This window comes from Aythya fuligula, chromosome 5, assembly GCF_009819795.1.
Source record: "Aythya fuligula isolate bAytFul2 chromosome 5, bAytFul2.pri, whole genome shotgun sequence".
Lineage (NCBI taxonomy): Eukaryota > Metazoa > Chordata > Aves > Anseriformes > Anatidae > Aythya > Aythya fuligula.
The window spans coordinates 39,772,813-39,786,726 of NC_045563.1; the positions used below are offsets into that span (position 1 = coordinate 39,772,813).

The 13,914-nt window shown below is 37.1% G+C and overlaps 1 protein-coding gene across 3 annotated transcripts in view; it reads right to left on the reverse strand.

The window, feature by feature from the left end:
- Positions 1 to 6,373: 6,373 nt before the first annotated feature.
- Positions 6,374 to 13,914, reverse strand: part of SPRED1 (sprouty related EVH1 domain containing 1) — a 61,956-nt gene continuing 54,415 nt past the window's right edge. For all 3 annotated transcript variants that reach the window (XM_032187770.1, XM_032187771.1, XM_032187772.1), the window contains one exon: positions 6,374 to 11,461. In XM_032187770.1, the coding sequence (XP_032043661.1) occupies positions 10,802 to 11,461 (660 nt within the window). In that variant the 3' untranslated portion in view covers positions 6,374 to 10,801. The remainder of the gene's footprint in view (positions 11,462 to 13,914) is intronic.

A 13,914-nucleotide genomic window follows, 5' to 3' on the forward strand; every position in this document is an offset into this window, starting at 1 on the left:
TTTCTTTTTCCTGAAACATTGCTTAGGAGGTGCTCCCCATCCCCCAAAGTTTTCCTCTTTATTTCTATGGGACGGTTGAAAACTGTCATAGTCTGTACATCCTGGCACAAGATTGCAATTTCATTGTTAAGGTCCTTGATGAAATGCAGTGCTGTCGCTGCTGTTATAGCAGTGAGACTAACTAAAAGCATGAAGAAGCTTTGAGTCACACCACAGGAACCTGTAAGACCACAAGTGATATTGATCATGTTGCTGTCTGGTGTTTGTTGTCAAAGATTCAAGCTCATAACAGACCTCCTGAAGAGCTGGCCCTGACTGTCGGTAGGAATCTAAAGCAGTGTGCATATAGAAGAGAGCCTTGTATAAACACTTCCATACTCATGCCACAGGTGGCAGACAGCATAAGAAAGACCTTAACCATGTACATTTGCTGCTCAGGGGACAGTGTATGTAAGCAAATAAGCAACCAAGAAAAACAGCCACATTTCTGCGATGTATTTGGTGACAGGAGAGGAGCAGAATGACCTGACTGTAAAGATTTTGCTTGGGATAACATATTCTGCTTCAGCATCAAGACATGAGCTGACATTTTGTCTGTTCCTGGGGATGTTTTCTGGCTCACTAAGCTCTGCCCCACTGGAAAGAAACTTCTTATGATATATCTCCACAAAGCAGTTCTTCCAAGTCAGAGATATAACAGTTAAGCCCTAATCATACGATGTAGTGGAAATGGGCAAAGAAAATTAATTGCAAGATTGACTGCTGCTGATGAGGTGCCATCTGATCACCCATGTAAATATGCAAACTAGAAGTCGTTTTAAGCTTCATCACAGATGTCCAAGTTCCACCAAGCCCTGGCAGTGCGGTCACCAAACACTCTGACAGCCAAGACTTTCATCTCAAGTGATGTTGTGATAGTATGTCAGTCACCCTGTTTTTGCAGACATGAATCAGTCATGATGTCAACCTTTCCTAAATGACCTTGGCAACACGTGGGAGCTGTTTCACTTTCATGTTCTTATGCCCAATTACCACACACACTATTTTGAACTGGGCATACTTCAAGATCTTTTCTACAATATTATCATTAATTACACAAAGTGTGGTTTTTCACACGCACAAATTTTTCACAAGGGATGCAATCTTAGAGCAGATCCCCACACATAGCAGGCTGTAGTTTCACTGTTTAGAAGCCTACTTAGCTTTGGTGTCTTGAAAAGAACAGTTCTGTAACCAAAAGCCCGATAAGGAAACTTACATTTGTTAAAGGTTCATTTGTGGATAAATGAACCTTTTGTGTGGCAACACAAACCATCGTTAATTTAGTACTTGCCACTTGTGAATTGAAGAGGAAACCCATATGGTGTTCTGTACACATCTACAAAAAAAATCTCCACTATTTGACCTAAAGATTGCTAGAAGGAAATCTTATCCTCCTTAGAAGATTTAAAGTAGATTGTCAGGTGCAGGTGCTTACGAAGAATGAAAAAAATGCAAATCAAGGGATCTACGACTTGCAAAAAAGCTGCTGCAAAGTGCAGATAGCTTTGTACTCAAGATATAACTGAAGCCTAAACCCCAGGCGTATGTTAAAGGTAACTTCTGGACCATGCCTCACTGGATACATAGCAGATTATAAATACTTGCACTGAACAAAGTACATTGTAAAGATTAGTCTGGAAAATCTGAAACTACTCCAGATGATCTAGAACTATAAAGCTCAACAGGTTGTGCCCATTTTCTAACTTTTTCTAAATAGTAAGTGTCCTGTTACAATAAAAATCTGCAAGCATTCTCATTCTATTTTAGCATCAAAATGTAAAATTAAATATAAATGTGTATTTTAAAGAAATGGAAAGCTAGAAAAAGGGAAGCTGAAAAGAGAATGGAGATACTTTGTGGTGAAAGAGTTTCAGCAGATACTTACGGACCACATGCCCAGATAGGGTTAGCTTTAGGTTTTAGTAAGACAGGCAGTTCAGGAAGCCAAAAAATCATGCTGATAATGATATGTCCATCAGCTACCAGCCTGCCTTAGAGGCTAATGGTGTGAAGTCGGAGCCTCAGCTGCTGTGTGCAAAGATCAAAACTCTGCTGCCTGTGTGACCTTTGCACCTGTCCAAGGACCTACTGCTGCAAGGCTGGGGAGAGAGAGCATGGAAAGTACATCATACACATCTTCTCCTCCCTCCCCTCAGCTTGCTTCCCATCTTGCTAAAAGGAGAGACTGAGATTCTTTAATTTTTTTTGTTAGTCTTGGGGAGGATCCTCCACACTACTTTACTAAAACTATTGTTAAGCCTAAAGGCAGTGGTTACCAAGAGATGAGATCTGCAGTTAATAGGTGCAGGCAGACAATGCTGTTGGTGGACAGACAGTACTGTATGGCCAGGACTGCTGCCATATTACAAATATTTGAGTCTGTTCAGAGGTATCAGGCTGAACAAATGAGGACTGAGAGGAAAACAGTTTTTTGAACCCTCCCATCCAAAGGGAAGAGAAACTTCAGCAAATAATTGAGCACTTCCTGGAAAGACTGGTAGATCAATGCAGAGGAAAGCTGTGGAGAACGAAGTCAAGAAGTGAGGAAGGGCTTGAGTCATGATTGTGAATGAACTGGTGAGCTGGAGCTGCCCCTTCAGAAAAGGCTGGAGGTAAGCTAGCAGACATCCACAGACAACCAGATAACTGACAAGCACATGGTGAAGTTCAGGTACTTTGGAATTTTCTAAAAACAAAGAAAGAGACAAAGTTTTTAGAATATTTTATAATTCTAAACTTTGTAAGAGACAAACGTGACCAAGAACTCTGAACTGGCCATTATACAATAGAATTATTCTATGAACCATTTGAGAGAAATGTCTGTCTGAAGACAGGATGGACGTCTGTGTGCAGAAACATTACTTTGATTTTTCAGGAGAGGCAAGAAAACAAATGACTCAAACTTCTTCTCAAGTCCCCACCTGTCCTTTGACTCTGGCCACTGAGCACAACATAAATTGTGAAGTAGGTGCAGGGTACCTGCAGGGTCCCAAAGATACAGGCACTACTAGGCTGCCAACTCTCCATGAGTTGGGAAACCAGAGTCCAGTCTCATCCCCCTGCTGCTGCTCCAGTCTGAGCATGTGCGCTCCTTCCAAGCACAGTCTGCTCAGGCATTTTTGCCTGTCTTCACTCAGCAAACTTACCTCAGATTCCAGCCAGTTTTTAGAGAAGCTTTTAAACTTGATTGGTAATCTGGAAAAGATTTGGAGGACCTAGTTTTTATTTTTATTTAAACTGAACTATCTTAAAATTAGCTAGCAATTATGGGAAAACATTTTCTGTGTCAGAAGAACATTTCAAGCTGCTGTTCAGTACTTATGCAAACACCTGTGCATATTTTTAAACTTACTAACAGTTGGAACAGTTTTTCCCCTCACCCCAATGCTATGCTAATATCTATTACTTACATGTATGTTGAAGACTTCGTTCATGAAATGCATTAATATTTTAATAATTGTGTCAGTGAAAAACATTGAAATATAGCAATGATGTGACTAAAAAGACAATCCTTCTATGGTACTTGAAATATTTAAGCAGTAACAGTAGGATCTGCCTCCAAATCAGGAAACAAGTTCTTCTGGTACAAAGTCTCTGAGACTGCTGTCTTCCTTCTCCAAAATCATCATTTTCTTGAAAAATGAGTCACAGAATCACTGATGTCATAAGGGACTTCTGGAGATCGCCAAGTCCAACCCTACCTGCTCAAAGAATGGTCAGTTGTAGCAGGTTGCTCAGGGACATGTGCAGATGTTTTTAATGTCTCCAAGGATGGAGACTCCACCGCCTTCTGTGGGCAACCAGCTCCAAACACACTAAGGTTTTCTGTATGCTACTTTCATAACCCAGACTTCTGAAACATAAGTTTACATTACTAGCTTTGTAAGCCCACCACAAGCTAGAATTATTCAGAAATCTGAACACGATCACTTTAGAACAGGGTGTTAATTGAAACATCTGAAAAGCAGTCAGCCTTCAATATCGGTTATTCATCTGTGCAAATCACAGACAAGCTTTTACAAAAGGGAGTGGTCTGTGCTATGACTTGGTGGATTTCAAAGATGGTGCCTATTACAGCAAAGTCAGGACATGGGCAACAATCTTTTCAAACATAGATCCTGTATTGATCTTTCAAACAGATATTGTTAATCCTGCTAAATAAGGTTCTACTGTCACAAAAAGCTGTATTTTCCAGGGTTAGCAAACTCATTAACATCTGCATGTTTTCCTTCATGCTGCTTGGAACTCTCTCATAGTCCAACATGACAAGCCACTAGGCTAAATCTGTCTTCACAGGAAAAGTCTCAAGTTTTAAAGAGCAGGTCCTATGGCAACAGCCTTCATCTTGCCACGACTGTTTTCCTTTCCACCCATCCTCCCACCAAATACTGAGCTTTTTGGTCATCTTACCTTATCCTGTTACACATTACTCAACATCCAGAACACAGGAGAGATTTTCCTTTGTGGTTTTAAAGTAAACTGTAAGTGCCAAATATAATTGTTCCTGTGTATTACCTCAAAATGACACAAATAACTGTACGCTGCTAAAAATGCATCGGATATAGCTTGGTGGGTACTAATATATTCTTAAGAGTTTGGCAAATCCCTACTTAACTGAATTCACAATCCATCTGAGAGACTTGCTCTATCAGAGGAGTTCATTACCTTGGATTTTATGAAGTATTTCTAAATTTCTCAAATCAAGCATTGATACTATAAAGATATTTGAACATGGATACTACACAGATATTAGCTTCTTGAAGAATTTGACTTCCCTCTTCTTTTCCTCCCATGTAAAAACAAATATTCCTAGTCATTCACACTGTGCTGTACTCAAAGCATAGTTTAGCAACAGCCCATTGTGTGTATATGTGTATACTCTCCAGCCTCAAGTTTAAGGTATGAAATGCAGGAATCATTTTTATTCCCATCCATTTACTTGTGAAATCTCTCTCTAAACTATTGAATTTCATTAGCTCAGCATTCCCAAATGATGCAAGTATTGACATAACACCACAGTCTAAAGTCTCCATTCTGGTATATAAGCATATATTGATCCATGACAGAAAGCCAAAAGGTTCAAGAAATGGTGACACGCAAGTACTATGTTAATACATTAATTGGAATACAGCAAAGACTAATTGGGATACTATTATGAAGTCTCCTTAGAAACTGGCCACTATATCTGTGTGCCATAGCCAGTTTTGGATTTAATTTATAAAACCCAGCAGGCAAGGTTGACTTAGCTGCCACCCTACTCTCCTTCTCCAAAAAAAAATGAAAAAGGACCCTCTTACCTGTCCTTCTCTCTCATTCAAAACCAGAAGGTTGTGTATTATCCATAACATTAAGGGGGATTTGACAGAGATCTTACAGTTAGGTTTTCAATTCTTGTAAAGCCACATTTAACGCTGAAACACTTCCTTATATGTGGTCCTCAATAGTTCTATAACATTGCCTGTTAACCCCCTCCTTTGGTTGTCCCTTAAATCACGTGCCTCTTTCCTTTTTCTGGCAGAGCTGCACTTTCAAATCACCAGTTAAAAGCTCAAGTATCAACAGTTAATTGTCCACTTAATGATTACCCCCAGCAACCAAAGTTCTTCACATTAGAAACTGATTAAATGAACACTGAGAATTACTTTATCAATTGTAACAAGTAAGGAAACATTTACAAAAGCTAGAGGCAAGTAAGATTCAGTTTAGAATAATCCACCCTAAATCCTGACCACTGAGCTTTCAAAAGCAAAGTCTCTCAGATTTCTACATTAATCTTCAGCTCCATTTTTCTTCATGAACAGAGGGACTTTCCTTTTTTTTTTTTTTTTTGTTGGTGTACACATAAATGTATTATTATTTAATTTGCACAAAGCTTAACATTATATCTAAACACACACATATTTTGTGATGGGGGTTGAGTGGAAGCTAGAATAGATATGATTTATATAAAGGAATCTTGACCTGCATAGCATGAAGGCAAGAATGAGCCAAGAACACGCACCGCTGGAGACACAAAGCAAAGGACATTTTTGTATAAAACATCGTAGCAACTCTTATAAACAGTTCTTAGAATGAAAGATGAGAGACCTTGAAGGTAATACAATATTTAGGTTTGATCAATCTTAAAAATCATAAAATGACCTGATTTTGTTTAACCAGTAAATAAAATACTATGGCAAAATGTTACCTGTATTGAAATAGTTTTATTCTGTTCTTGAGCTGCAATGCTTGACTTCATATGCACTGTTTGGCGTAATACCAACACAGAATGGAAAAACATCAACTGTTTCATTTCAAGATAGTTTTAATTAAGTAATTACAGGAGAAAAAAAATATTAAAACAATTTTTATGGTGTTATCTGCTATGTCAACTTACAAGAATAGGATGTAATAAACCAGTTACAAATTTAAAGGCATATTAACATTATATACTCAAAGTAATAAGCTATATTCATGTACAAAAAAGAAACGCCTATGGGATGAGTTAACTAAATTATACATCATTTAGTAGAAAGAAATAGCAGTTGAGGTTTAATGGAAGCAACATACACATGAGGCACTTTGAGGTCATTAGGGTGGAAAGCAAATGGCACCAAGCAAAAGGAGAAAAATTCTGTACAGATTATACCTCCGCTTTGATCATGAAGGCTTCTTCTCCATCAAATGCATTTATTTCTTGAACTAATCACAAAGTTTGCAATTAAGAGAGGCTTTCAGAAAAACAAAAGAAACAAACAAAGCTTCCTCACCCCTCAAACCCACCCCTCCTTCATCACATTCATCAGTGCACCAAAGGAAATGAAAGTTTTATGCACACAGCTGCTAGACTAAGAGTACCATAAGGCATCTTTTAAAAACTATTTTGTTGCCAGCCATCACCTTGATTTTTGTTTTATTAAGATGAATGTATCACTGTACTGACTGCACACTATGCCATAAACTCTGAAAAGATTTAAAGACTAATTTGAACCTGTGCATTATTTACGTGGGAGTTGAACATTACCCTCCAGGTACACATGAACAGGCCATTCTAAAGAGAACACATCTGAAGTGGGAATGTTATATTCCAACATGCAAAATTAAGACATCCTTCAAAATACCTGTTTCCTTAGAAGCAATTGGTTAAGCCTGCCTAGAACATCCCTTACATAAGCTTCAGAAAGGCATCTGAGTTTTATGCCATCATTTGCTGCTATTTACTAAGTGGTTACCATAGTAATTGTAGATTATTTTCAGAATATTGCTTTAATCTTGCACACAGCTGTAGATGCACCCTCGTAACTACTAAATTGCATGTGCAAGTGCACAGACACACCTGTGCATATTCAAACTTAATTCACATCACAAAGCAAAAAGCCAGATTTCTTCTGCATGAATATCCATATGCCTTCACTTGCTACTGGAAAGAACTCTAGGAGAAAGTAAAACTCTTACATCTACTGACAGAACCCAAAGAATTTTCGTTTCATTCCTGATTTTTAGGCTCTTATGTAATAGATTTAAAATAGTTACAACAGCCTAACAAGACATATTAAGTAATTTTTACTTCCAATTAACACTATTAGTAAAATTTCAGAGGAAATTTAATAGGAACGATGAAATAAAGAATCCCCGTAAGATTCCAGGATACTATTTTGTAAATTCATAGTTATAAACTCAAAAATAAGTTGAGTGCTGCACCAACAGCCCGTTAAATTACCTCACAATCAGAGCTTGTGCCTGGATAAAGCCTGAATGTTTCTCCACCAGTAGATGGTGCACGAGTGCCGCTGTCATTTGGCTTCTTCCTTCACTTCCTTCCACGGGGAAATATTTAATTTTCATGGTAACTGAGGCTTCAGTAAGCGAGGGACTTAATATGCAATGATGGTTTCCCAAGGCTTAGGTCTCCCTTCTAAGCAACACAATGCTCTGCTACTACACGCCTGACAAGCTACAGCTCTGATGCCCAGGGAGAGGAGAGAAGTAAAGGTTGGGGAAGGCAGTTCTCTTTTCCCAAATGCTTAATAAAGTAGTTCATAAGAGGAAAAATAAATTTTACTTGCTGTCAAAAACAAAAGATGCATGGATTTAAGAGCCAGTTCTGGACTGGGTTTGCTGTATTACACCTTTCATTACCCTTTGCATACCTGCAAACATGGATAAGATTCCTAATACCAGAAAAAGAAGAAAGTATATGTGAATCATTTTAAAACCAACCCTTCCGTAACTGTATTTTTGCACTGTTTTTCATTGATCTTAAAAACTGGCAGACTGCATATTCCACCACAAGAAGGAAAAGTGACCATGACATTTAATATTTTTTTTTTTTTTAGATGGATCAAGCCTTTAAAGAGGAAAACAAAAGATGAAAACATTTTAGCAGTGAAGTGGTTAAAAATGCAAGATGAAAATACTAAAGCACACACTAAAAAAATATTAAAGCATATATGTCATATAAAGTACAGTACAGGACTAGGAGTTACACTATGTTGTATAGTGCTCAGAGGAAATTGTTAAACTCATTTCTTTCTGAAGTATATACAGAACAGGATTCTACAGCATTTACCTATATACAGCCAGCAAGTTCTTTTCTTAGGTTGTTCATACCTCTCTTCACCTTGAGTTAGGAACCTATCACTTAAGGACTTACAAATATTCAATTTCTCTCATTCACAAGAAAGACATTACCATTTTACTTTTTTTTTTTTTTTTTTTTTTTTTTTTTTTTTTTTAAAGTTAACAGTCTATTCCAGGCAACCAAGTTAAGCTGAAAATGTGTGAAGCATGAAAATCAAACAGAGTAGCAGCTTTCAAATATATAAACAGTAAAAACCAAGACTGCTGCTAGTGTCATATTCTTGGACTTAATTCATGCAGTCTTAATACAAAACTAGAAGCTCTTTCTTAACTTCTACAGTTATCAATATATGTTTCTTCTTTTCAATGTGAAATAATACTTTGAGATGATCTATGTACACAACGTGGTCAATTCAAGCTGTAATATAAATATAAATGTTTTCTTTTAAAAAGTATCTTACAGACAGATGATACACATTTGCTTCTTTTACTTCTGGGCTACAAAGGAAAATTCAGGGCACTGATATATGCAGAACAAAAAGCTACGGAAAATATACTGAAAATGCATAGGAAGGGAGAAAAGTAAGTCATGTGAATTTTTTTTTTTATTTTATTTTTTTATAGTTTAACAAGAAGGGTACTCTGAGGACAATCTGTCCACTCCAGCCATGATAGCAAATAGGCACTTTCCCCAATGAACTATTTTTAGTGTTTCCCATATCTTCAATGAGAAGTAACTGTTTCTTACTTCATGACAGCAAAACATGAAATGTTCTTAAAAAAATCTCTAAAGGGCTAATTAGTTAATTCTTACTTGAAAGTTAAAAACTTAGTAAATACAAAGCCATAACAAACGTTGTGCTCAATATCACATGTGCATACATACACGTGCACGCGCACACACACACTTCTCACCCTCTTCCCATTCCCCGGCCTCCCTCCAAATTCACTCAATTAAGTTCACTCCAATTTTGCCTGGGCTGTAAGTTATTTTCAAGTCTTCTGTTGTCTTTTGTTGTTGTTCAAATAAACAGTAGTTTTGTTCAAGTAAGGAAAAGTTGCAGTTCAAAATAATGAAAACAATTTCAATTTTGTTATTAATCTTGTTTTAATCATAGTACTTGATAAACAGCTGAACAGGATCCTAGTTTAACAGAAGGATAAACAAGAACACTGATGACAACTCGTTACAACTGTCTTAATGTACCTTTTGCTTAATGAACACCTGCATATGTAAATAAAAGTATTTTTGGAGGATACCCCAAAAGAAAACAACTTGCTGGTTGAGCAACAGAAACAACTTCCTTTTTGCTATTATGTTGAAATCAAAGTCATTTATATATAAAAATAAATGTTATGTTCTAACAAGAACATTTTAGACAATTACATCTGTGCTTAACAAAAAATATTGGTCACTCGAGACTAGAATAATTAATATTTTAAAGGTTTTTAGATTATCAGAATGTATGGATACAACTCAACACAAACTGTAGCTGAAGGGAAACAGGACTGAACATATCAATTTGTCCATCTGGAATAAAAATGCAACTAAATTAACTAATTAAATATTTAAAATACTACCATGGAATGTGACAGTAGATATGGTCCATACCTACTAGATCAGAGGGGAGGGAAGTATAACATGTAATAATTCGTACCTTACACATTTAGTTAAATATAAACATTTGTTATTTATACATAAAGTCGCTTCCAAAAAACTATTAATAAGTGATTTAGTTGCACTTAAAATCAGTTTCATTTCTCATTTGCTGAGTATTAACTTTTCTTAATCTTAAATCAACTGTCACTAGTGCACTTTTAGTTAAAATTTCCCCTCAGATAAGTTTTAATCCTTTTAAAAGAGCCCCCTCACCTAAACCATGAATGTACAAAGTGGCAAAAGTTAATCCCTTTTAGTATAATCATAGTTTATATACTCATTTTATAGCCAATAATAAGAACAGGCTTTCCTTTGCAAAATCTCCTTCACAACTTGCAACAAATGCCACGCGCTTAAAGGAAATAGGCATGGCTAGCACTTGTAAAATGCCAAGGTCTGACAAGTCTCCTTGCTTCTTCCACATCAAGCATCTCTTATATGAAAGAAGATTCCCTTCAGCTTGCCAAAAAGCTTCTACAAATCCAAGTTAGATGCTTCCTGGAAACAAAGATTTTCAGCTCTGTTTGGCACAAGACTGATTCATCCTGCAGCTTTATGCTTCCCTCCACAGCACCCACATACCTCACCGCAGTGATGGCATGCTCTCAAGGGGAGGTAGCAGCACATACACGGAGCAATGAATGACAGCGCTACCAGTGCTAACCAGCGTAAGCAGAACTTGTCATCACTAGTGTCACATGAGCAAGGATCAGAGAAATCTCCTTCAGAGTCTGACATGCAGTGATACAGCATGCTCTCTGCGCAAAGCATGCAACTAACTTGGTAGATACATCTTTTAATAGGATCTGGAGCATCTTGACATTTTCCTCTGCCGTTATCTTCATGATTAAACCTTTCCTGGCAGTATATACAGCGGGAGCGCTCACCATCCTCTTTTCTTCTTTTAGAGTTTTTAAATTTTGATGAGGAAGGCTGAGTTTTAAATACCACAGAACTCTTTGAGTCTTTCAGGGAATTCAGCTTAGTTCCATCCCCACATGGGTATAAATAGTCAGATTTTTTACTGTCTGATTTAGAAAATGGTATATTTGAGTCTACATCATCCCTCTCCAGGTCGTTCTTCCACATGTCAGGATGCCTGTAGTCTGCATAACGACGTATCAAAATATCACGAGGGTTTATTCTTACGATTTCATCTTCATCCTGAAAGCTAACGTGTCTGATGGATTTCGGTGGGACCTGAAACGGCAAAGGCAAGATCAGTTTACTATAGAGAAGTTCTAGATTCATGTCCACCTACAATGTAAAAATTAGAGTGCAGGATTTCTTCCTTGCCTCATGAACATAAGTGTTTAACAACAGTGGCTTCTAAATGCCTCACCCTTACATACAAATACATACAATACTTTACTGAGATTGGTTAGGTTAGGATACCGGTGGACAAAGGAGTAAGAATTTTAAAATTCTCAACTTGTAAGGAACTGACCGTAATTTAAGGCTTTTTACCTTAATGGACAAGTAACAAGGAATGCGCTGAACACATACAAAGCAAACAACAGAGGTAAGAGCGTTCTTGTTTATTCTGTCTCAATGAAAGGGCAAGGGGGTATGAAAAAGTTTTTGAAGGTGATAAATTTGAAACATCAGAATTGAAATACTGCAGATCTTTGATACAAATGTAAGATAGCAGACTGCCATGGAATGTCACTGAAATCACATTACAAGTAGCTTCTAAGAAAATGTGCAAATAACGACAAATAGTGTAAAAATTTAGCACATGTATGGAAGGAGCTTCTGAAAACAGCAGATAATCCAGCAAAACAGCAAAAGTCTCAGTATGTCCCAGTATGCCTGCCTTACAGACAGGCAATTATTTTCCTACACTGTAGGGCTATTATAATCAGAGCCAGAATATAACTGAGCTTCAAGTCTAATTCCGCCTTTTTTTTCCCTCCTGTCAAGTGCACAGTCTGCAAAACATCTCACAGAAAAGACTGAAAAGCACTCCCTAACCTATTAGCCTGAAAAATTCTCCCAGATTCAGGAATTACTTGGGAACACATCTTTGGCATCCATATCATAGCTTTATTAGTACTGATGAACTTCATGAGAATTAGCATGTCCCTAATCCGCTGCAGTGTGAAACAAAGCGTTACTGAAGATGATGTTTTAAGTTTACACTTCAGTTTCACTTTGCATGTGTCCATGCTCCTACTACATGGAAGGTTGCATGTCTCAATATTGCGGTAGAAGGCAGAAGAGGATGGAATAGCTTCTTAAAATATTCTTACATAAACAGAAGTTGGCATATCTGTAGCCTGCTCTAATCACCACTTCCCTGCTTGGTAATCCTTGGGTGATATACATTAATTACAGAATTGTGATTAGAGCTGCTTTGCCCTCTGAGCTTCGACTGCAGTATGCTAACAAGAACAATTTTTATCTTGGCTCCAAGCCACTTGGTTGGATTTCCATGAGATCTAGAGGATATGGTGTGAAGAAAGGCCATATCCTACTCAGCTGACATCACTGCTCATCCTTATTTTCCCAGGCTCTGATGCAAGCCGGCCAACCCTTTACTTATAAAAACAGACTGCTTCCAAACTCAACTTTGTTTTCAAAAACAAGAAAGAGTTATTGATGCTAAAACAATAGGCTATGGATAATTGTCTTTTTTTGAACCATTAACAGCATAAATTTAAGGGGAAAAAAATACCAAAAATGTCATTGCATATGTTACAACACAAAAGATCCTTACCCCACTACTCAAACAGAGCACTAAGCATGCATGTAAGATAGTAAATGAATTGTTTATATGAAAAAACAAACAAACAAAAAAACACTCAAATAAAGAAATCCACCCTAGACCTCCCATTTCCTGGACATTAAATAGCTGTTAAAGATCACTACAAATACCAACTACTCTAAAGTCTGATTTCTCCTCAGTCTTTTTTATTTGTTTGAGCATAACACATAACCAGAACTTATTTCTTTTAAATCTCCAGCCAAACACCTACTAAAATGCTTAAGGTTTGACATATTACAACTGTATGTAGGCAACTGATAACAAGAAATCATTAATTAAGAAAGGAAGTGACAAATTATGGAAAAATTGTGATAAATGCAGGAAAAATTTTGGAAGAGCTTTATTTATAAAATACTTACATATTGGGTATTTAATGTGATCTGTCTGAAAGCATAAGATACATAAACTTACAAACTACATGAAGCCCAGACTTCGTTTGGCATAACTACCAGCAAAATTCAATGAAAATAACAAACCTAGTCCTCTAGATGTTCACAATAATATCTCAGTGCAGGTCAAAACTCTCTGTAAGAGCTGAAGCAGGAAGGAAGGAAGAATATTACAGCCAAACTCCACAGAGAAGCTCATTATGAACATAATTAGCCAGCTGGAAATCAGGGAGAAAATTGTTATTGACATGGCTGAACTTACTAGTACTACACCTTACTTGAAGGGTTTCACCTTTACACAAGGCATAGACACTTTCTCAGTACTGCAGCCTTCCCTGAGTTCCCTCAAACAAATGGATGCATGTGACTTCTCTAGTTGAAACTCTACGATACAAGGACAACACCAGCTGAATATAACATAGCAAAGCACAAAATTTAACTGAAACACACACCCAAAGATGAGAAACTGCAGGACTTAGGTATTACTATTTTTTTTA